General features: G+C 33.3%; 1 protein-coding gene across 1 annotated transcript in view; it reads left to right on the forward strand.

Annotated features, from left to right (window-relative positions):
• Positions 1–3,838: 3,838 nt before the first annotated feature.
• Positions 3,839–22,838, forward strand: part of LOC127835695 (neuropeptide receptor 15-like) — a 30,583-nt gene continuing 11,583 nt past the window's right edge. Inside the window, exons 1-4 of the mRNA XM_052362132.1 lie at positions 3,839–3,951; positions 6,972–7,402; positions 7,971–8,124; positions 9,033–9,145. Of these exons, the coding sequence (XP_052218092.1) occupies positions 7,038–7,402; positions 7,971–8,124; positions 9,033–9,145 (632 nt within the window). The 5' untranslated portion in view covers positions 3,839–3,951; positions 6,972–7,037. The remainder of the gene's footprint in view (positions 3,952–6,971; positions 7,403–7,970; positions 8,125–9,032; positions 9,146–22,838) is intronic.

Genomic DNA, 22,838 nt, shown 5'->3' on the forward strand with positions numbered 1-22,838 from the left:
CTAGGTATTTATTGGCTCATCGAAAAGCTTAGATATTGTCTATAAAACAGACGCGGTTATCACATACCTGTTCTGACGCAGGTTTGATATTGCCTCTTAATACGTGTTTGTTCACAATAGAACAAAATTCAATTACCTATGATAACGTCAAATGAATGCGTCATATCAAGCTCTGCTTAAACGTTCAAGCTTCACAATTTATATTTTAGTAATATGTTATTCGACAATGTTACAATATTTATTTTTCCAGCTGTCAACAGGATAAGTAAACGATTTCTTCTGTTGAATTTTCATCAAAATAAAATCTGTATTGTTTATATTTAATTAAATAGTTTAGTTTGCATTAAATATTGAACTTTTTAAATTGAGGTCTGTCGTTGACTTTCAAATTTTTTTCCACACAATTTACCGATTTACCTTCTTCCCATAAAGTGTAATAGTGGTTGTCTTTATTACAATCTAATGTATAATATCTGCTCCGACGATCATACGTCGACAACTTTGCAAACCGTAGTATTATCAACGTTCTGCCAATACTAGATTTATGAGTGCATTTTCAGTGACCAATTGTAAATTATGTACAGCTGAAAACACAACACTAATTGCCGATCAAGTTTGACCATGCACCAATTGATTTTATATTTCATTAAACATATCAATAGCATGGCATTTCATTTACTTGTTTTAAACCGTTAGGAGCCTTTTTCAGTAATTACTTTAGATAAGTTTGCTGGAAAAAAGGTACTTGTTATTCAGAAGTTGTAAGACAGGGATACATATAAGCATGAAACAACAAACCCTTAGCCCGTAAAATATATTTGAGCTTGTATAATTTTACTATTAATATAATAATTTTGGCATTTGAAGCAATTTGTTTTAACTATTTAGCAAAAAAAAAATACTGATCAGCCGCTTTTTTCGTTGTTATCTGCTGTTTAATCAGCATCCGTTTGAATCGTGTTGTTTTTGTGATTGTTTGACAGATGATGGAATGAGAATACGAGATTCAGTTTCAACATATGCTTTTATATTCAACATTCTTGACAACGAACCGTATAGTATATGTTAGACGTATGCGTCAACAAAATTTAGATTTGGTGTACATTATTACAAATGATGATCGTACAATTAATTATTCTTTATTTTTGATAAAAATCACATTTTTTATATAACGGCCATTGTGAAAAGATGTAAAATGAGCTGTTAAGAGAATCATCCGATACTGTTTATATATGAATTAATATTACACTATAAATAGCATATTTAATCAAATTTGTAAGTTGAGCGAATATTGATTCGTTATTTTAGTTTAAAGAACCAATATAATGAACCATTACAATAATTACTAAACCATAATGGCCAATTGTTACTTTTGTTGAATTGTATTTCCTTTTTCTATGCTGATGTAGTTATGTGAAAGTAGATGTCCATAATTAACAATATTATCAGCACACAATTTGTGTACACATTTTTAACTTACAAAAATGTATTAAGTTAACAAGAAAATACGGCACCGTTATTCACGAAGTTACTTAGTTACAGATATAATGTGTATTATGGTCAACCTTTAAATGTGACACTGCTACTAGCAGTCTATTAGACGGTTACCTCCACATGTCGTTATTGTATTACGTTAAATAAACTAAGTCTTTTTTTCGATGAAATATTGGAAGATAATTAAATAACGGTTGTAACGTGTCATTGACGTCTAGTCCGAACAAGTATAATTGGCGGAAATAAACAATTTTTATTTTCGAATTCAGATTTGACATGGTAACATCCGGCTTGAACAATCTTATTAATATTTACAACATTTAAGAAAACGTTACACGATGAAGTATGAATTATTTTATTGGTTATAGTGTAAATTATCGAATGCATATTCTAGGTTGATATAGTATTTTGTCATTACGATAATGATTGTGAAAGTAAAAGTAGAAACGATGTATGAAGCCTTTGTTTCATTCTTTTGGTATGATTATTCGGCCAAACAATTTACATTGTTATATCTCGTTATTAAGCTTACATGATTACAAATAATGACGCACCGACACGAACAAATGTGCCCATAGTGCACTATGAAGCTGATCACTTATCATACTTCTGCAAGTGTTGTGATTTCCAAGGTTTCTTTATTTAGACTTGTTTGTTGGTGAACGTCTGTAAGGAAAATGCATAGTGTTTACATTAAAATACTCCACAAAGAATACAATAAGTTGTTATTTTAAACCGTTTGAATTCGGGTTTTCAATTAAACACCGCTATGAAACAATAAACTGAAACGAATATCACATGCAAATCAAATGCCTTTTGATAGCAATTTCTTGTATTCATCAGAAGATTAAGTACATATTTTCCCGTTTGCTTTCAGCTTTATATGTTGTGACCCCCCCCCCCGTTCCTCAGACCCCGTTTACCAGGCCTACCTTTTTCCGCTTTTCTCCTTTTTTGTCGGGGATGACTATAACAAGAGTATACACGTTAATTGATACACAAATTGTTTATCTACAAACGTAGACCTGATTGGAACTGTATAAGCCCTTCTGGTAGGTATATTTTTATAACAAAAGTGCAAAAGATCATGTGATGTAATAAATTTAATTTTCCTCAATTAATGCCAATTCCTTCATTACTTCCACTACCTCGCTAAGCTTACTGGTAGTACTTGTAAGTACAGACTTTGACTAAACACACAATATCAGGTTAGATCTTATTTGGCTTGCGTTGAGTTTTTCTTTATGTCTGATATCTTGCTTATGTGGCAACATAAGATATTGACATTAACGCGGATAAACGCATTTGAATATTGATTTGATCGTACGCACAACATTAATTTGATTGCGACTTACTTACGATTGCCTTCGTAAAACGAGTAAAAGCTGATCGCAGATGAAATCGTTAGTCGTGTCATTAATATATAATCCGCTACAAGAAGTGTTCATAAAACGACATCCGGAGCAATTGCGTTTCATTTTTCGAAGGAATGAATGAAAAACGAAGTTTTGCGAATTCGTTCTGTGTGACGGTATTTCAGAACCCAGCATCATAAATTGCCATTTTCTGTTCAGCCTTATGCAAATGAAAAGGCCGTCATAAACAGCTGAACCACCAGAACACATAGCTTGTTTTAATATATAAGACGTTTCAAATACATATGGTCATTTGTCACATGCGGATGTGAATTACTATTCACAATTTCAAACAAATAGAATAGAAAAGTAACATTTAACATGCTTTTCAGTAAATATGTATTATATCTATATCAAACCATATAAATAATGGGATCAGAATCAGTATTCATTCATTGCTGAATAACTGTGTAATGTATGTTTAAATATATAGCTTGTGGAATAATTCATTCCAGGAAATTCACCTTTACTTTATAAAATGTGTGTGTTTGTACATACATCGTACAAATTGTGTTGTATGCACATTTTTGATAAAAATAAATAATGTATTATGGACACAAGTATTCAACGGCTTTGATTGGAATACTAAAAGATAAAATATCCTTGTGCGTTGAATGGTAAATATGATGCACCGTTTCAGAATGTTCTGCGAAAACAAAGGTGATTACATTTTACTTCGTTTAAACATCATAACTAAAGTTAAATATTAAATATATGAAACAATAGTTTTAGCCTGTCTCAAATCGTCAAACTCTCCCTGATGAAATATGCGTAAGATGCCAAGCTTATGATTTCAATCGGCTTTTTTTAAAGGCTATGTGAGACGATCATATTGGAAAAGCCGTAAATGTGAGATGCAATGGAAATATAACGAGCAGAGCGGGCCTTGCGAACGCATTGGTTTGCTGCTTGTTTTTCAGTAACTAGTTATTCAGACAAGGAGGCGTGTGTAGTATTTTGTTGATATGTTTTATTGAAGAGGAAAGCCATACACGTTCGGAATTAAACATAGAGTTTTAACTGGACAATAACGTTTGACTAGGTACGATATTTAACAAGAATATGAATAATATTTTGGCTCACTTGAATACACATTTGTTTGCACCAATTATGTTTTATTCCGTTTGTTAATTATTTGAACAACAGTAGAGTAACAAAAGATGGACATTTGATAGCGTTGTATCTAATTGGTGTCAGTTCACCGACCTCCAAGGCTATAAATATAACGGTGTTATTTTTAAATAATGATTAGAATTATATGTTATTCAACGTTTTTTAAATACAAAACAACCTTTGGAATTAACTTATTTGGCATGCACATTTATATGTTTCTGTATAGCATTATTAAGAACTATATATACTCGACTTAAACCATAAAAGCATGTGTTATTTCAAAATCATCTAAAATTGGTCAATCAAAATAAATGCATCGTCTTGTTATCATCAACGCACGTTGTGTTAAACTTAGGAAATTGACAAACAATTAATATTTGCTCTTCTTCAAAATGATTGACATTTACTTGTGAAGGAACCATTTTGGAAAAGCAACGATTAATTGCTTGCTATCTATGTCCATCTTAAGATATGCATATTGACGAAATATTATTTCACTAAATAAGGATGTGAGCACAACAAAACAACTTTTCCTATCGTCATGTTCACCTCCCGTTCGAAACGCATTTTAATAAAGTATAGTGTATAAATTTCGCAATTAGGAGTGAATTTTGCTAGAACGTAAATATTTATCAGAATGAAATCCAAAGCCATTTCCGGTCAATGTCGCGTTTCTTCACAAAAGAACAATAGAAACGTTATGTAAAAAAATTATTTTAAGAGAAGTCGTGTCTCAGTAACATGTTAATGTATAAGATCTTATCAAACTAGTGTACTTATATCGCTTAACTCGAGCAAAATCGATTCGATAATAACACATTACATAACCTAACTTAATCGATCGATATTTTAACACACATTTGCAGTGCTATGTGGATTGAAATGTGTTTTCATTTGGCCATGTATAAGCGATATCATAACAACTCTTGAACTATATAGAATAGGGACCATCTTACGCCTCGCTTCCTAATCAACAGATAACCGAACAATTGTTATTGTATTCGTTTTAACAATTAACAGTTTGCAATAAATATTTATACTTGGAACTAGTGTATACAGTTGAAACTGGTCATATATATGTAACAATTGACGCAGTAGACGTGTATGGAAAATAAATATAAATTCCGAACGTTACTTTATTTCACAAAAAAGCGGCGGGCGTTATATAAAACGTAATGTACAATATATCACACATCGCACATTCTGAAAATACAATAATTATTTAATAACTAATTCTATAAAAGCAATTAGGTTTATGAATATTATTAGATTATTTATAAACGAGCGGGGACTGCTTTAAGGCGAAACCGTATGCGTTATTAGTTCGGTGTGAAGATGCAAAAAACGCAGATTACACTTTTAGTGCAATTGTCTTGACTTCGCAGATTGTTTCGATTTATGTTAGTAGAATAGATCATTCAATTATATGTCTAAAGTTTATTTTGAAATTGTTTATTAAAAATCGACACTTGACGATGTATATCCTGTAACTGCTTTACAAATAAGTGGCACATCAGGGTGAAGATTGATGTACATTAGGATTTACGTCGGCGCTTCGCCTCATTATTAAGGATGCATTTGATGGGTTTAGCATCAATTCAACTTTTGTATATTTTTTATAAATAAGTGAGTCGACATGATTTATAAACATATTGGTAACGAAAACGGATCTGATTTTTTCACATTAAAGGTTCAAAACATTATATTGGAAAACGAGACAATTTGAGCTGTGTGATTAATAGACACACACAACGGAATACTGCTTCAAACCTTTGATGACAGTAATTAAAATGATATATCATATGACTAAAACCTATGTAAGAATGCACGCATGCGACAAGCTTTATTTTTTATAGACAACACATGCTTTCAAAATATAAGTATCAAAACGACTCAATTGACATCAGCAATGTGCATTTACGTCACTGTAGCTTATGCTTTTTTATCAAAGCATGTCGTAATATAATGGATATTAAATTAAAAGTTTTCTCGATCAAACGCTCTTTAATTTAAATTATGTTGCTATTTGGTTATTCATTTATAGATAATTTAATTCTTTATGTAAAAGCTGATGCTTTCTTGAAATACTTTTAATTTGCCAATCCAATGCGGTGATCCTAGTTTAATTATAATTGTGTAAGGATTGTTCATATGTGTGTGTTTTACTATTAAGAAATTGTGTCCTTGATATGTAAATGATCAGTATGATAAGATAATAGGGTTTTTCTACTTCTGTTGCAGTCAAAGCTTTCCTTAGTGTTTATGTACAATTGGTCCATTGTCCTAAATAAAGATAAGTGAGCTCCTAAGAGCGCCCACATGCAACTCCTGCTAGCGCAAATGGTTTGTCATTTTTTTGGATAAACAAACTGTAAATATGCGAATTCCGTTCGCGTTGTTATTCTTTTTATTTGTACAAGCTCATTATACTTGGTCTGCTTAAATTTAATGTTTCCGTGGAGAAAACCATTTAATGTGTGTTTTGAAATGTTGTGGGTCATTTCGTTTTGAACACAATGAAACAACTTTGTCATAGCACTACACTCAAACGCATGCAATGAAGAAACAGTAATTCAATCTACCTCCTAGACGGTGTTCTCTTACGATTCACTTCGTTATTCCCCCACTTATTAACTGAACATCGAGGATCTTAATTTTTTAGAATATTCATATATTGACATTGTTAAATGCTTGTTGATTTTACTTATTTATTGAACATAACGTACACATGTAATTCGATACGCTTGCCGATTGACGTCTTTATTTGATAAAAACATGGATGCAATGGTATATGATACAAATTACAGACGCATTGCGCTTATTTCAATTGTTCAAATAATTAATGAATTAGTTATTTTATTGTTTAACTAATCATTATAGAAATTAAAACGATAAGACTACTAAAGAGTTTCATCGTATATTTTGTATTGTACATTGTGTCAATTTCAGCAACATTCTAACCAGTCATACACCAACCGAGCTGCACCCGGTTCATATGAAATATCACCGGTTCATATGAAATATCATATCCTCATCATGAACGTGAGCAACTTCAGCTTCCCCAGTAAGGACCTGAATTCGTCGTATCAGACAGATAGCTTGAGGGTGTACAGGGTGATGTATGAGTATGTGCTTCCAATAATAGTTTTCGTTGGACTTGCCGGAAATATATCGTCCATATACCTTATACTGTTCGACAAGCAGATGCGCAAAGTATCCTCCAGTGTTTTTCTAACATCCGTGCTGGCGGCGGATACTGGGATGCTTATGAGCCTATTTCTGGTCTGGATTGAGTCACTGGGATACCCCGTAAATCACCTTCCCGCCGTGTGCCGCATCAACGTCTATCTCACATACGTCTTTGGATTCCTGTCCATATGGTAAGGTCTGTTTTTTAACTGATAGTATAGACAAAGAACGTTTATTTATTTACGTTTTCGTATCCTCACCCCTTCTATATGGAAAGGCGAGCTAGTACGTGTATCTTGGAGCTAGTCTGATGCAACTTAAAAGTTGTATCAAATAATGTTGGACAATTATTGTTGTTATTGATATTTTTTTCGCACTGCATTAGATGTATTGCAACGACAATGTTTATTTAATCATGAATGATTTCAGTATAACAAACTGAACAACACTTCTTATTAATAACATTATCAACAAATAAATACGATTTTAGTTATTGCATCTAACACAAACAGTAAACACTAAACAAAGATTTTATTCTGGGTCAACGACTTCATTAATTGAATATTTAATCAAAGAGTCAAACAATCGCATCCTATAAAATGCAAAAATCTTATTTTATGCTGCATTCTTAAGAACAATTTGCATACCGCGAACCGTACCGTGATATCACTTGGTTAGAAGAAAAGCAATGTATGTGCGCGTCCAACTTTTCATTCGCTCTTGTGTAAGAATTTCATTACGATTGAATTGATATTTCAGGTATGTGGTGTGCATAACAGTTGAGACGTTCATAACAATTTGCCATCCAACAAAGATCAAACAAATGTGCACGTTGTTCCGAGCACGTGCTGTTGCTGTGGTGCTTCTCGTCACGGCACTGGTTCTGTATGCGGTGGCGCCAATTATCACCGAGGTAGTCTATATTGACATATACAAAACTCGCACCTTTAAACAATATGTGCAACATATTTATGTGTAGTATTCATTTGTAAAGCAAAAACAATCGAAGCTATGAATGGATTGAACATAGGTTTTAATTTGCATTTAAATTAAAACAGGATTCAAATAAGAATCAATAATATTTCCCTGTGGAGTGATACATACGCTTGATATGAAGACAAGAAGATTCCTCATGTTTTTAAATGAATTATGCAGCTACGAGTAAACTGATGTAATAAGAAGCCTGAGGGTATTAATAACACGATCAGTATAAGTGTGAAGTGCACACATATCAATCGTTATTACTTATGTTGAACTCAAACATGAAATAAATAGGAAATTAATATTGCGTACTCTGTTTCTAAGCTGCTTATTTTGTTTGGTCTGAAAATATAGTATAGTTATTATACATGTAACGTTAAAGAATAGTATGTTAAGTTAAGTATTATGTTTGCACATTTTAACATAATTTGATCTATAGCATGCACTCAAACGAATATCCATATTGCATCGACGACCCTGTAATAATTTAGCTGTATAGTTGTGCAAATGATAAATATCAAGTTGACTACAGCAATAATGCATACATATTAGTCAATGCTACCAAAATGTAAATCAATAACTACTGGTCTTAGAAACGAAGAATGAACTGCATCGATACTATACGTTATAGCAAACCATACACACTGCAAACGGAACGCTTTTTTCGGGAATTTGTTTCTCGATCTTTACTTTAGGATAGTGTAATATTAAAACACATGCAATCGTAGTACACGTAGAACACCTTCGCTGATTTAGCTAGTAAGAACACCGTATGAATAGTATATGTTTCCATACGGGTAATATAGTGTATTTAACATTCATATGATTTCAATGTTCTAGGCACAAGGCGTACCTCATTCAAATTCCACGAAAATGTGTTTGCCGATTGCCAAATACGCCCACTTACTGCAGCTGGTCTACTACGCCGACCTGGTGTTGACCCTGCTGGTTCCGTTTGCTCTACTCATCATTTTGCTGACCTTCATGACAGTCGCGATTGTTCGCTCGATCAAGAGAAAACAGCAACGAACAATCAAGAAAACAAATGAAGATTACACTCATTCCAGCATAAGACAACTTCCGCAGGTTCGGGTAGCGAAAATGCTATATATTCTATCGGTTAGCGTCGTGTTTCTCAATATACCAAGTCATTGTTTCAAACTTAAGTCACTTATAGCCGAAAATACCCAACTGTCTGAGAAAGAGAGCTTTATTCACCTCTTGTTGCTATTTTTAAGTTATACTTCATTTACGGTTAAGTTTTTCATATGTACCGCGTGTAGTAAGAATTTCAGAAAATTGATAGATGAACACTGTTGCTTCGCACGAGTGATCCGTTACCACACTGTTCCGCAGCAAACTATGGAGACATCTACCTGACTAAAACTGTCAGTATTTAGTCTCATTCGTCCGAAATCAAACACTGCGTTAGACGCCCTAAGCTGAATATAATAAGCAAATGACTCATATAGGTAATAACAGTCAAACGCAGTCAAATAAGAAAAGTTACTTACCCAATTAATGGGCTTTGTTATTGATGTTAGCTCTTGTCATACCAAAATATACTACTATGTTTCTTCATTAAATTTACTCGGAGTGAGAAAAGCGTAAGTGTTGCATTCAAACCTAACCTCACGTTACAAGTTGAAAACAAAACCAAGAACCGTATTAACTGTATGTTTGTGTCATATTTTTGAACTTCAATGTTTGACACACAGAAGTTGTTAAAATCATTACAATTTTTAAACATGTGGATAATGATAATTATTTCAATATACGATGCCACTATTAGCCATATATCCCTTTCATTTTGAAAATACAATGTATACGTGTACATAGGTTTAAATAATAAACCAATCTTAAAGTAAACATCGATAATATAATCCTATTTGATCGCCAAACCCCCACAGAGCAAAGTGAGACCCTCCACCACAATAGTATACTAGTGTCTTTGTTTAGTCTTAGGAACGATTAAGGTACTTATAATGTGAATTATCTATATTTAAGATTTACTTTATTTACTTACAATGTGTGTTATGTAGACCTTCACCATAACCACAGCCATTTGATCAATTATTTCAGAAGAGTGTTTGCATTTTTTGTGAAATACTATTTGTATTTAAAGTCTATGCTTTTGTAATGTTAGACATAATAAATAAACCAATACACACATATGTGCCAGTTAAAATCAATCGTCATTATTAAGTATACTCTGAATGTCGTTTTGGTTGTTTTTCTGATACTTTAATAGCTTAAACAAATTAAAGATATTAGGATATTCCTGTTGACTACTTGTTATTTATTGTCTTACCACTAAACTGCGATCAAAACACTTCGTTGTTTCACTATATTACTTATGTATACGCCTCTTCCGTGCGTATTTCGAAGTCAATGAGGCCATACCGGAGCCAGAGGCTGCCTGAAGTGTGGACCCGGAGTGTGCCTCAGCACTCCTTTCTAATTAATTCACTGGACTCACGAAAGTTGGATATTATGTTGAATAAAAGCAAACATTTTCAGTTTGAGTAATACATTTTCTGGTGTGGTCTTGTGATGTGTGTGTGGGGAGCGGAGTAACCGAACACACACCCTGATGGGAACGGACAATTTTACCATGGTGATGGCGAACAGCGAGTGCCTCAACCACTCACTAGCCGGACAGCCATATATGTATATGACGTCTTTGAAAATAGTTCGGTAATACTGTTTTAAAAGAATATGTTCTGCTTTCCACATTCTTGAAATTTCAAGAAATAGTTTCAAAGTACATTATTTGATAATAATATACATATATGGTACTTTCTCGCCTAACAAGCTCGTGTACAACAATTGCTTAATCAATACTTCCCATTAGTCAAGCTCAGTTTTTTTAGTTATTTACATACTAGCAATAAAGTATACTTGGACAAATGCATAACCGTCAGGGATTTGCATAAATCCTTATAAGTAATAGCATTAGCAAGAACGACATCAAACAGCATTTTAGAAATATGGTTTGAATCATTTTTTATTCCATTCATATATTCATATAAATTCATTCTGATAAATATGCGATCTGCCGAGTTCTATGCAACCAAATTCAAACTTATTTAATAAGGGCATTTATCATGTGTAAGCTCTGTAAAGGTTCATAGCATATTTTTGAATGTAAATTGGCTTTCACATCAATTAAATAAATATTGATGCAATTTGAAAGTGTTCACAGTTGTCATTAAATCTATAGCCTTGTAAGCAAGTGTTTTTGTTTTATAATTATAGTATAATTTTTATAATTTTAAACCCAAAAGTAGGATTTCTTTACGTATACGTCTATTTCGAAAAACGCGATTATTTTAATTTTTAAAGCGCAAAAAAGACGGATTTCTATCTTCTAACCACCAGATATATTCTAATTGGCATAGACAAAATTCAATATATAGCCTAGTTACATGTATCAAGTATTTTATTATTTTTCAAAGGTACCGCTTTTAAAACCGAAAGTACGATTTCTAGACGTTAACGTCCATTTCGACAAACGCGATTATTTTTAAGTTTTAAAGCGCATAAAGACGGGTTTCTACCTTGTAACTGCCAGATATATTCTAATTGGCATATATGTAATATCTTCTTATTTAAACTTAAATTTACTATGCCATGTTTTTCATTTCAAGGTGTGTGGCTTTAATGTAAACATTAGTTATGATTGCAGGATTGTATGTCAAACAGAAAGCAGTATTCCTGTGCACGTGTCTTTAATTAGGATACCACGACGTGTGGTTTGGACATATCATGTTTCCTAATGCAAGCACTGTTAAATACACATAAAACATTATAGTCTCACGATATGATTGTTTTATTTGGCTTTATCGTTTTGCCGTGTGTAGCTCATAAACGCAATGCTACGGAAATTATGACGTGTTATAAGTTTGTGTTTGCGTGTTTGCGGGGTTGGAGAATAAATTAAAAACAAATGTCATTGGTGACAATAGTATTGAAGTTATATAGTGATGTCGCGTTGGAAACCGTATTACCCTCAAACATTCCGAACGATCCAACTTATATCAGCCGACGTATTTTATTAAGTTTTATTCTATGATCATGTTCATGTATCGGTCAGAATATTGCTAGATTGTTGCTCACTTAAATCAAATTTTAAAATATTACTGTAATCAAACTTAAGAACATGTTCCGATACAATATATGTTTTTAACATAAATAAAAATATCATGTGACTGCATTTGTTTGGGTGCACATCCTATTTTTGAGTACATGAAACAAATATGCTTATTGTACTTGAGACGAGGTTATGTTTGCATTTACATACATATATCAGTGAGGCTATGCTTTATGACATGTCAATTCGTGTTGATGTTCTTTTTTCGCTGTAAACATGTGTGGTCCTCGTCGGATATATAAGGTAGTTACACAATATGTTGTTAATGTATGTGCTTAAATAATTAAGTGCACTTTTCAGCATCGGTCAACAACACAATTTTGAATTCATTGCCTACTAACGTTTGGGAATTGTATCCCTAAATGATATATATACACTTCTTTTAGAACCAAAAAAACACAAGGAACACTATTTTAAACCGTTTCACTTAGATATTTATCTCTGTCTATAATTAAACTAAATGATGAACACATTCGGTTGGCTTCTCGCCATACAGTATAGCGTGTGATAACACATATACCACAAACATAATCTGAACCGGCAATCAGTAGACAAGGCATTAGTCCTCTAACAACACTCGGTGAAATATATATTAACCTTAGTAGGACTTCTTCAACATTGAAATAGGTCACACTGTCATTGGTCTGATGGCATACATATGATGATCCATGCCCCAGTTGTGGATGATTCGGCTTTATGCTAACCGAAAGGGTAACAGTTCAATGAGCACACACGTAATGTTGTTATGTAATAACTGTTACAAAGGGTTGTACAATGCGACATAATAATTATATTGTATTAGTTGGCTGTGTTAAATGGTATTCTATGTTATTGTTTTATATTATTATACAGTGTTGAACATGCAACCATTTAAATACACAATCAAGTGTCATCAGAGTCATCTGTCCATACAGTTAAATATTGATTTTATTTGCACTACACTATGCATGTTTGATTGTGTATGCAGTTTATATTGGTACTACATCGGGAACACGTTGAACAGTGTTTCGTCTATTATTTTCTATTTGAACAAAATGAACATATTGATAATGGCATGTTATATAACTATTTGTCTGTGCTATGTTTTACGATAAGGTTATGTTTAATATTCCTATAAATTGAACACTCAGTCTGGGTAAAATAACTCAAACATAAGCTTACATTCTTGTTTGTATCTATCTCTGTATTTCAATCGACTAGTTATGTTATATAATGCTGTGTTGTTATTCGTAGTAACGTTACAGAAAAATATGTGCATATTTGTTTCTTAAGACGATGAACTTTTTGTATAAATCTGAATAAAGTGTTTGTGTGTCTGTCTGCCTATCTGTATGTCTGTCTGTCTGCCTGTCTGACTGCCTGCCTGCCTGCCTGTCTGTGTGTGTGTCTGTCTGTCTGTCTGTATGTCTGTATTTATTTCTGTCTTTCTGTTTGTCTTTGTGTCTGTCTGTCTGTCTGTCTGATTGTATGTCTTTCTGTCTGTCTGTCTGTCTGTCTGTCTGTCTAATTGTATGTCTTTCTGTCTGTGTTGTCTTATCTGTTTGTCTGTCTATTCTGTCTGTCGGTCTGTCTGTTTATATGTTGTCCGTCCGTTAGTCCGACCGTCTGTCTGTCAGTCTGTATGTCTGTCTGTATTTATTTCTGTCTGTCTTTCTGTTTGTCTATGTGTTTGTCTACCTGCCTGCCTGTCTGTCTGTCCGTCTGTCCGTGTGTGTGTCCGTCTGTCTGTCAGTATGTCTGTCTGTCTGTATTTATCTCTGTATTTCTGTCTGTCTTTGTGTTTGTCTGCCTGCCTGCCTGCCTGTCTGCCTGCCTGCCTGCCTGTCTTCCTGCCTGCCTTCCTGCCTGTCTGTCTGTCTATCTGTCTGTCTGTCTGTCTGTCTGTCTGTCTGTCTGTCTGTCTGTCTGTCTGTCTGTCTGTCTGTCTGTCTGTCTGTCTGTCTGTCTGTCTGTCTGTCTGTCTGTCTGTCTGTATGTCTGTCTGTCTGTCTGTCTGTCTGTCTGTATGTCTGTCTGTATGTCTAATTGTATGTCTTTCTGTCTGATTGTATATCTTTCTGTCTGTGTTGTCTAATCTGTTTGTCTGTCTATTCTGTCTGTCGGTATGTCTTTTTATATGTATGCCCGTCCATTAGTCCGTCCGTCTGCCTGTCTGCCTGTCTGTCTGCCTGTCTGCCTGTCTGTCTGTCTGTCCGTCCTTCTGTGTGTCCGTCTGTCTGTCAGTCTGTATGTCTGTCTGTGTTGATTTCTGTCATTCTGTCTGTCTGTCTGTTTGTCTATGTGTTTGTCTACCTGCCTGCCTGTCTGTCAGTCTGTCTGTCCGTCTGTGTGGCCATCTGTCTGTCAGTCTGCCTGTCTGTCTGTATTTATTTCTGTCTTTCTGTCTGTCTTTGTGTTTGTCTGCCTGCCTGCCGGCCTGCCTGCCTTCTGCCTGCCTGCCTGCCTGCCTGCCTGTCCGTCTGTCTGTCTGTCTGTCTGTCTGTCTGTCTGTCTGTCTGTCTGTCTGTCTGTCTGTCTGTCTGTCTGTCTGTCTGTCTGTCTGTCTGTCTGTCTGTCTGTCTGTCTGTCTGTCTGTCTGTCTGTCTGTCTGTCTGTCTGTCTGTCTGTCTGTCTGTCTGTCTGTCTGTCTGTCTGTCTGTCTGTCTGTCTGTCTGTCTGTCTGTCTGTCCGTCCGTCCGTCCGTCCGTCCGTCCGTCCGTCCGTCCGTCCGTCCGTCCGTCCGTCTGTCTGTCTGTCTGTCTGTCTGTCTGTCTGTCTGTCTCTTTGTCTGTCTGTCTGTCTCATGTGATCGAATATCAGCATATTCGAATATTCGAACATCGCCCGAATATTGGAATGCAAAGTTCATACTCGAATATTCTTTTTTTAGGCAAATAAACTGTTAAAAAGGTTATGAAAATCAGTCGAAAATGAAAATAAATTTATGCTACACATCTATGTGTATGGATACGCATTAAATTGTGTAATATACAATCTGTATTAAGGTCGCCGTGGTGTAATGGATATGGTGTCCGCCTTGCGACCGAGAGGTCACGGGTTCGATCCCCACCGTGGGAGCGTTCTTTAGATTCCCCCAAAGACACCAAGTACTGGTTCTAGGCCCAGGAAACGGACTCGAGAGCGTTTATATAAGCCTAAGGCTTTCGACGGAATCGAGCTAAAATAAATAGGTTTAAACTAATCTGTATTTTGACAGTATCTTGGGATTTGATTGGACCGCAGTTGGCTTGTATTTCAGTACGGCATATCTATCAATATCAATAAGCGACCCTTGTTATAAAAACACCGTGGTGTGAATGCTTGATAAAATCAATAATTTTTAGATATATCGCTGATAATGTGTAAAAAACAACACTGATGCACTCGAGTAGTAGACGTTGATTTTAATAGTTGACAATAAAGGGATTAGCGAGGGTACGTTTAAGCCCGACATACATTGAATAGCAAAATTTATTGTTAATTTATAGAACGGGCGTCGTACTTTATGAATGTCGGGAAAAATTGTCTTATATAAGGAAGTCGGACACAATACCCCAAAAGCGAGACCCACTCCACCGAAATCGGGACGTATGACATGTTTGTTTAAAATGTTAAAATGTATTGAAATAAATTAGACAAACAATAACGTGTTTTCCGGAAATATCGCATATCTTATGACAATAAACAGTATGCATTTAAAAAGAAGAACATAATATTAATTAATGATCTTTAAAAAAATAATAATACTTTATTAATTTTTTTAAAGCTGCACATATGATACGATTTATGGTGGTATTTGTGGACATCAGGAATAGTACGTTGCTCCGGACTGTCACAATTTCGGACATTTAAATATAATGTTAAGAAATCGAATATTCGAAAATATTTAAATAATGACAAACAAATATTCAATTATTATTTTCAGTATTCGTTCCAATCCCTAGTGAAAACCTATTAACCTGAGCTATATTGCATCGAACGGCTTAGGCTTATTGAAACGCTATCGAATCTGTTTCCTGGGTAAAGCCAAGTACTTCGTGTATTTGCAGGAGATCTAAAGAATACACCCGCATTGGGGATTAAACCGGTGACCTCCCGATCGCTAGGAGGACACTTAAACTATTGCGCCACGATGACTTTATTTCATGGCTGCCTGATGCTATCCATGAAACTAATTCAATACCTACATATATCATGGAAATCCTTAGATAACGTGACATGTGTTAAAACATTCAACAGGCATGTGTTCCCTATTTTAAGAAAAACTATCTACTTGCAAATTCGGGTAACCATTGTAAGTGACATTATCAACGCTCTAATCATGCTTGATGAAAATCTTTCACTGAAATAATTGAATAATATGCTGACACGTTATTTGTACGTTTTTCTAATGAATGCAATTATGTTGATTTTTAATATGCCCATTTGCAAACCACGGTTATGCTTATTCGTAAATATCTCGTCTATAGTATAACTATATTGTATAGTGTTTTATACACTCATGACATGCGTTTTATATATTTCAAGGCATTAACAAAATAAGACGTCATATATTAATGATGTATATTTATACCGGTAAGGTAACGCTAAAGTTCCGAATACTCAATACATATACAAACTGTTGAACTGTTATATTAGATGAATGTACATTTTGGCCAGATTGTTCCGAGAGAACATTCCGTTTCTGTGGCACATTTTGCATATGCGATGTTCGTCAGTGAAACAAATAAACACGTGTGTATTCGCCTGTTTCTAACGACTTTATAGTGTGTACCCTGCATATGCCCATATATTATCCCAATATTCCGAAAATTATATCCAGGGATAACAAATCAAATCTGTATATCTTCTCTTGAAACCTGCATGCATAACTTTTTACTTTCCATCAGATAAAAAAATATACACTGTCGTCATTTAAACACTACAAACTTATAGTCAAGGAAACTATTATACTTGAGCTTTTTTGTGTTATTTGCTTTTCATATATCAAATCACGTGTTTGACTGATCGTTCGCAAACACACAATAGCTTAAGACATGCTTAACATAGCATAACGAAAATGTGTATACTCATTTTATCTGATGACCGGTTATTGCATGATTATTTCCTGTTTTCAGAGTGAAGAGGTCGTGTTACAGCTTTTTGAATTGAATACTAATTTTGCAATACCTCGAACATAACGCTGCATAAAGTGTTATATATAAACGTGCAATGTACATATAAAATCAAAGCATAATTGTTCCTTACATACTGCCAAAAAATGATGAACCGTGCATTGCAGTTTAAGTTGTAGTTCTTATTTTAATACGTTGACTTTATCTGCGATCGAATGACTTAAATAACCCACAATAATATATAACGCAATGTAGATTGATAGTATTAAGGTAAAAAAACTCAATTTCCTTCGTTAAATTTGTATATATGTATTTATTGTTTTTTTTTTAAATGTCTATGTGTCTTCTATACAATGCATCGTATCCATATATGTCTTCATTTTGCAAAGTAAATTGTCGGAGTTTCACACCCTGTACGTCGATAATCCAAACTCAGTTGGATAATTCAAACAAGCTGAAGAAAAGAATGTCGGCCGAAACAGAAACTGAAACTGAAACTGAAAGGAAGATGACTATTTTATCATTTCTGCTAATTTTGTAACAACAATGACGTAATTTTTGTACACATGTGATAGTGAATGTCTGACACACACAGGCGTTTTGAATTTTGCAATGATTTAATAGTTTTCTAGTAAAAACGAGAAATTTGTCTTCGAAAAATGCTTATTTACATGAAATGCGTTGAATTATTTACACGTTAATTGACAAAAGATCGAACGAAACTGTAACAGAGATATGCCAAATTATATCAGGAATATCCTTTAATATTTTCCTTTTAACACCTAGTGTGTTTCTGTGTCAAAATCATGTGTTTGTAGGACGGGTATAAAACTTTATGGATAAATCCAAACTGACATATAGACATCTGGCAATTTGGTAATTATCCATCGACTTCTTGATGTTAATTTGAAATAATCCATACACTAGTTAGGTCATTATCCAATTTGAATATTTTTGTGCCAAACACAAACGAATATATTGCGTTTTCGAGCATTTACGCAAATACTTTTCTTTACATACATACATGAAAGGTAAATACATTTAAGTCCAAGCATTAAAACATTAAAAACATTTGATTACAAATGTTTTTGGCCTTAACCTTTCGACAATTTCATTTACTTTCTCAAGATTTTCAAACATATTCATTTTTTATTTTGACGCAATTGTTTTTAATTGTTATGGGTTTATTAGCGCATTGTATCCGGCAAATAACATTTTATAAAAAAGAAACGTTTATCATGTCACAACTAAACATTAATAAACATGTTTTTTGAAATAAATGACTGAATCTTTATTTCTGTCAATATTTGTTTCTTCAGTTTAAATTATCCTACTCAGTTTGGATTATCGACGTACAATGGGTTGAGTCTACTCCTAGATAAATTGGGCAAATATTTTAGGCGCAAACAAATAAACTATTATGGCATGCATTTTTTAAACTATTATTTCAAGATGCGAAAAGCTTAAGATATGTCGGAAATCCAGATTTTTCTTCGTGAACCATCAATACTGATTAGTACCTACTAAACACATATTACCATAGATAAAGTAATAATTGATGAATAGCAAAGTTATGTATAATTAAAGTAAAAATACACAATAGTATCAAAAATAAATTAAGCTTGCTTTTATTTGTACAACTCGTATTAAGTATCGTTGTATTATTAACATCCGCCTACCAAGTATTCTTACGCAGACAAGACACAACCGCCTTTTTACATTGAATCGTTCAATGTCATCTGATTCAACAAATGTAATCTTAGTATAGAGTCAAATAATAATAATGCTATATTATATTTTTTATTTTTTTAATTCTATATTTATCGTATTCGTAGTATTACAGTACCATCAAATATATGCGAAATCGATCATCTTATTTGGTTTTTTATAAATAACCTTCGCTCAATTGCATTTGATTTCTTGTCATAACACTTGTATATTTTACAACGAAACAAGTTTCATATACAACCTTCGGAGTTCAGAGTGCAATCATTATTACTTGGTTTCAAAACATATTTACTAGAATATGTGGACTGTGTGATTGTTATTGAGAAAAATAAAAAAGAATGGATCGCAAATACTATCCCGAACATTGATTCCATTTCTGAAATGAATGTCGATTTGAATTTCATTTCTATTACTCTTCGAATATGCTATTTGGTGTCAATTCACTCTTGGTAACAAGCAATGTATAATGATTGCCATGTACAGTTACAAGTTCAGTATACCAATATCCTGCTGTAAATGATGGCCCACTTCAGTTGTTATCTTGTATGCGACAGCTATCGTGCGTGTGCAATTATTATTATTGAAGTCACGCAACATCAGACTGAACATCCATTAAATACAAATGAGTGTATTATACAATTCCGCTAATTATAGATACTCAATTGTAAAGGTTCATTTACATGTTATTTGTTGTTTATCCGATTTACATCTATTGAGCAAGCTGTCAATGATTCATTCGCACACGTGCGTGTACGATACCGTTGATTGATAGTTCAACACTTGATCCAGTTGTGAAAGATGTTTGGTTGCATGAAAGGGAAGTTACATAACACACACTGACTGATAATAGATAGTCTCTGTACAATAAAGAGTTAGCCGCTGCATAACTAGCATTCATGAAGGTGTTTTTTCCTGGTCGTGTATACGCAAGTAAATTATGCTTTCATTAAAAGGGATAATATGAGTTCATCATAAATATAAGCTTGCAAATCCTTTGTTTAGAATAGTATCAGAACGTAACCGATATGTGTCCATGTCCCTGTTTGGTACCATTTTCTACTCTTAAAATCGTTCTTTTTGCTGTGAATTCATTACAGAATAACTGATACACATATACCCGCATGGTCACCTATTTTATAATGTGTTTAGTACTGTACGATACGAATTCATCAACTAAAATTTTCGTGTTGTGAAGCCATTCAAATACGGGGATATTTTTTCTCTCTTTATTCAACATTTAAGGTACATTAATACTATTTAATAATTTGCTTCACTTAGTTTGTATATGGGGTCTGATCTGTTTCTGTCCATAGTAGTGTTCCGTATATACACATTTAGATATATACATATCTATATATAGATTTCTGTAGTGACAAACTATGTTTATACATTTTTTAGAACTTTTGAGAGGTTGATTCTATACGTACTATACGGAATTTAAAATGGTTGGAAAGTATAAATATATATTCAAGTATAATTTTCACTTAACAAAACGTTGAGCTTTCACCGCATTGGGGTGGCATACAATGGTTAACACACTGTTTCACCTGCCTAAAATAATATATATATATATATATATATATATATATATATATATATATATATATATATATATATATACACAAGTGAATGAAGATTAAACAATAAAGTATGTCTGCGCCTTTAAGCTTGTGTTCCCGTTTTAAGATTAAACATGCGGTTTGTGAGCACCATTTATCATAATGTTAAAATGGGAACCGTAATCAAGTTCTTTGAGAGTGCTATATCGTGTCAGAGGTTTAACTTAAGTATGTTACATGCAACAGAACAATATGGATAATAGGACACCAAGATACATTATCAGGATATAAAGTAGTGTTACAATCGCTTATACAAAGAAGCTGTCACTTGATCAGCAATAAAACAACAATTAAATGAATATTTGTAAAATAAATTGAAATAGTTTGTGCTCACAATCTACAGTCTCTTACCATAAACAAGTGTTATTTGTGCGCTTAAGTTTGTATTTTCAATATTCAAGTGATATTATGGGCATTGTTCAATGTTGAATTGAGCTGAACACAATTAACATATCAAAAGAGTTTGTAAAAATGTGGTTACTGACCAATTATCAGCAACTCATCTTGCTACCAGTTGTTAGTAAAAAATAAATATTATATTCGATATTTTACATGACTGAACAGTCCTCTAAGCCGAAATGATTCGTAAAACAAAATAGTGTCTGTGTGTCATATGCACGAATCTGCACTAAAACTAAATTTAGATTCGCGTCGTTAATCGAATCATTTATGTCGTCAGTTGTCAAAACGAAAGTACGGTTGATATACAAATACATTATTTTTCTCTTTCTGGTATATTGTTTTAGTATGATGATGCTGCATTAACAAATGTAAGTGTTTATTTTATGCTTTCTGGTGGTTTATAGAGAAATATCAGTGAAATAAAACTGGTATTCCACTGTTTTAAACAGTGAAAAATAACAGTGAAAAATATCGATATTTTTCACTGTTTTACTGTGAAATGACGTCATTGTTTTACGAAATTACGTCATCAATCCAGCGAAATTATCCAGTTAAACTCTTTGACAATGTAAATAAACGGTGAACAAAATGCAAAAAATAAAAATAATATTTGTTGGATTCGATTCACTCGTGGCTGCGCCACTGGTTAAAATATTATTTTATATGATCACTCGTGAAATAAAATCAATATTCCATCCAATCCAACAAATATCATCTATATATGTAGTGAAAACACCAAAAATTAACAACGGTTGCGATAGACACCGATTAACAGTTATATTCCAATAATATCACTTTAAGAAGTTGTACACGCTAAATGTATTAGCAATCAGTATAAATACTTGACTTATGCAAAATTATCTTATTGGATCAATACGAGCAATATGTGATGGTTCAACATCAATATCGCAACATTATTAAATATTACATCAATGTGATCTTACACGTATCTAATTTGTTTGCGATATAAATGTCATGCCCAGTGTGAAATTATATTGGTATAAAAGTAACGAATCCATCAACTCATAACAAGAAATATGCTTACGTCTTACAATAAGAAACGTATAACATATTATGTTTCAATCTGCACTCGATTCACACAGTTGAAAGTTTTGCTACAATTGAAAAATCTAGAAACACATTTACAATGTGTTCCAGTTAAAAAATAAATAAACGAATCAACTTCGCGTACTAACACAGTACACTTCATCCAAAGTGTTCATATAATAAACTACACGATAATAATATAACGACCATTGTGCATGAAGCCGTATAGATTTCCGGATTGTATAATGTTATCTCAAAATGTAAAATCGGACTTTTCTTTAGTAACACAACTACCGGTTTAGTACTTAATCTCTCACTTGACATGTGGAATCAGTAAACACTATCATGCCGGCAACGTCGTTTGCATTCATAACACTCCAACCGTCATTTAAAAATCACACTTCCCTTAACTAAATTGAATATATATTATAAACACATACTTTATAATTTTGTTATAATGATGTGATTCACAACGATTTATCTTATTTATGCCATTGTCTTAAGGTTTGATTGTTTCCTTTATTCATGGCTGTTTTGAAATTATTATTTAAATTGCAAAGTTGTTTGTTAAAATATAAATATTTAAATTGAACATATGGTGCGA

This window comes from Dreissena polymorpha, chromosome 6, assembly GCF_020536995.1.
Source record: "Dreissena polymorpha isolate Duluth1 chromosome 6, UMN_Dpol_1.0, whole genome shotgun sequence".
Taxonomy (NCBI): Eukaryota; Metazoa; Mollusca; class Bivalvia; order Myida; family Dreissenidae; genus Dreissena; species Dreissena polymorpha.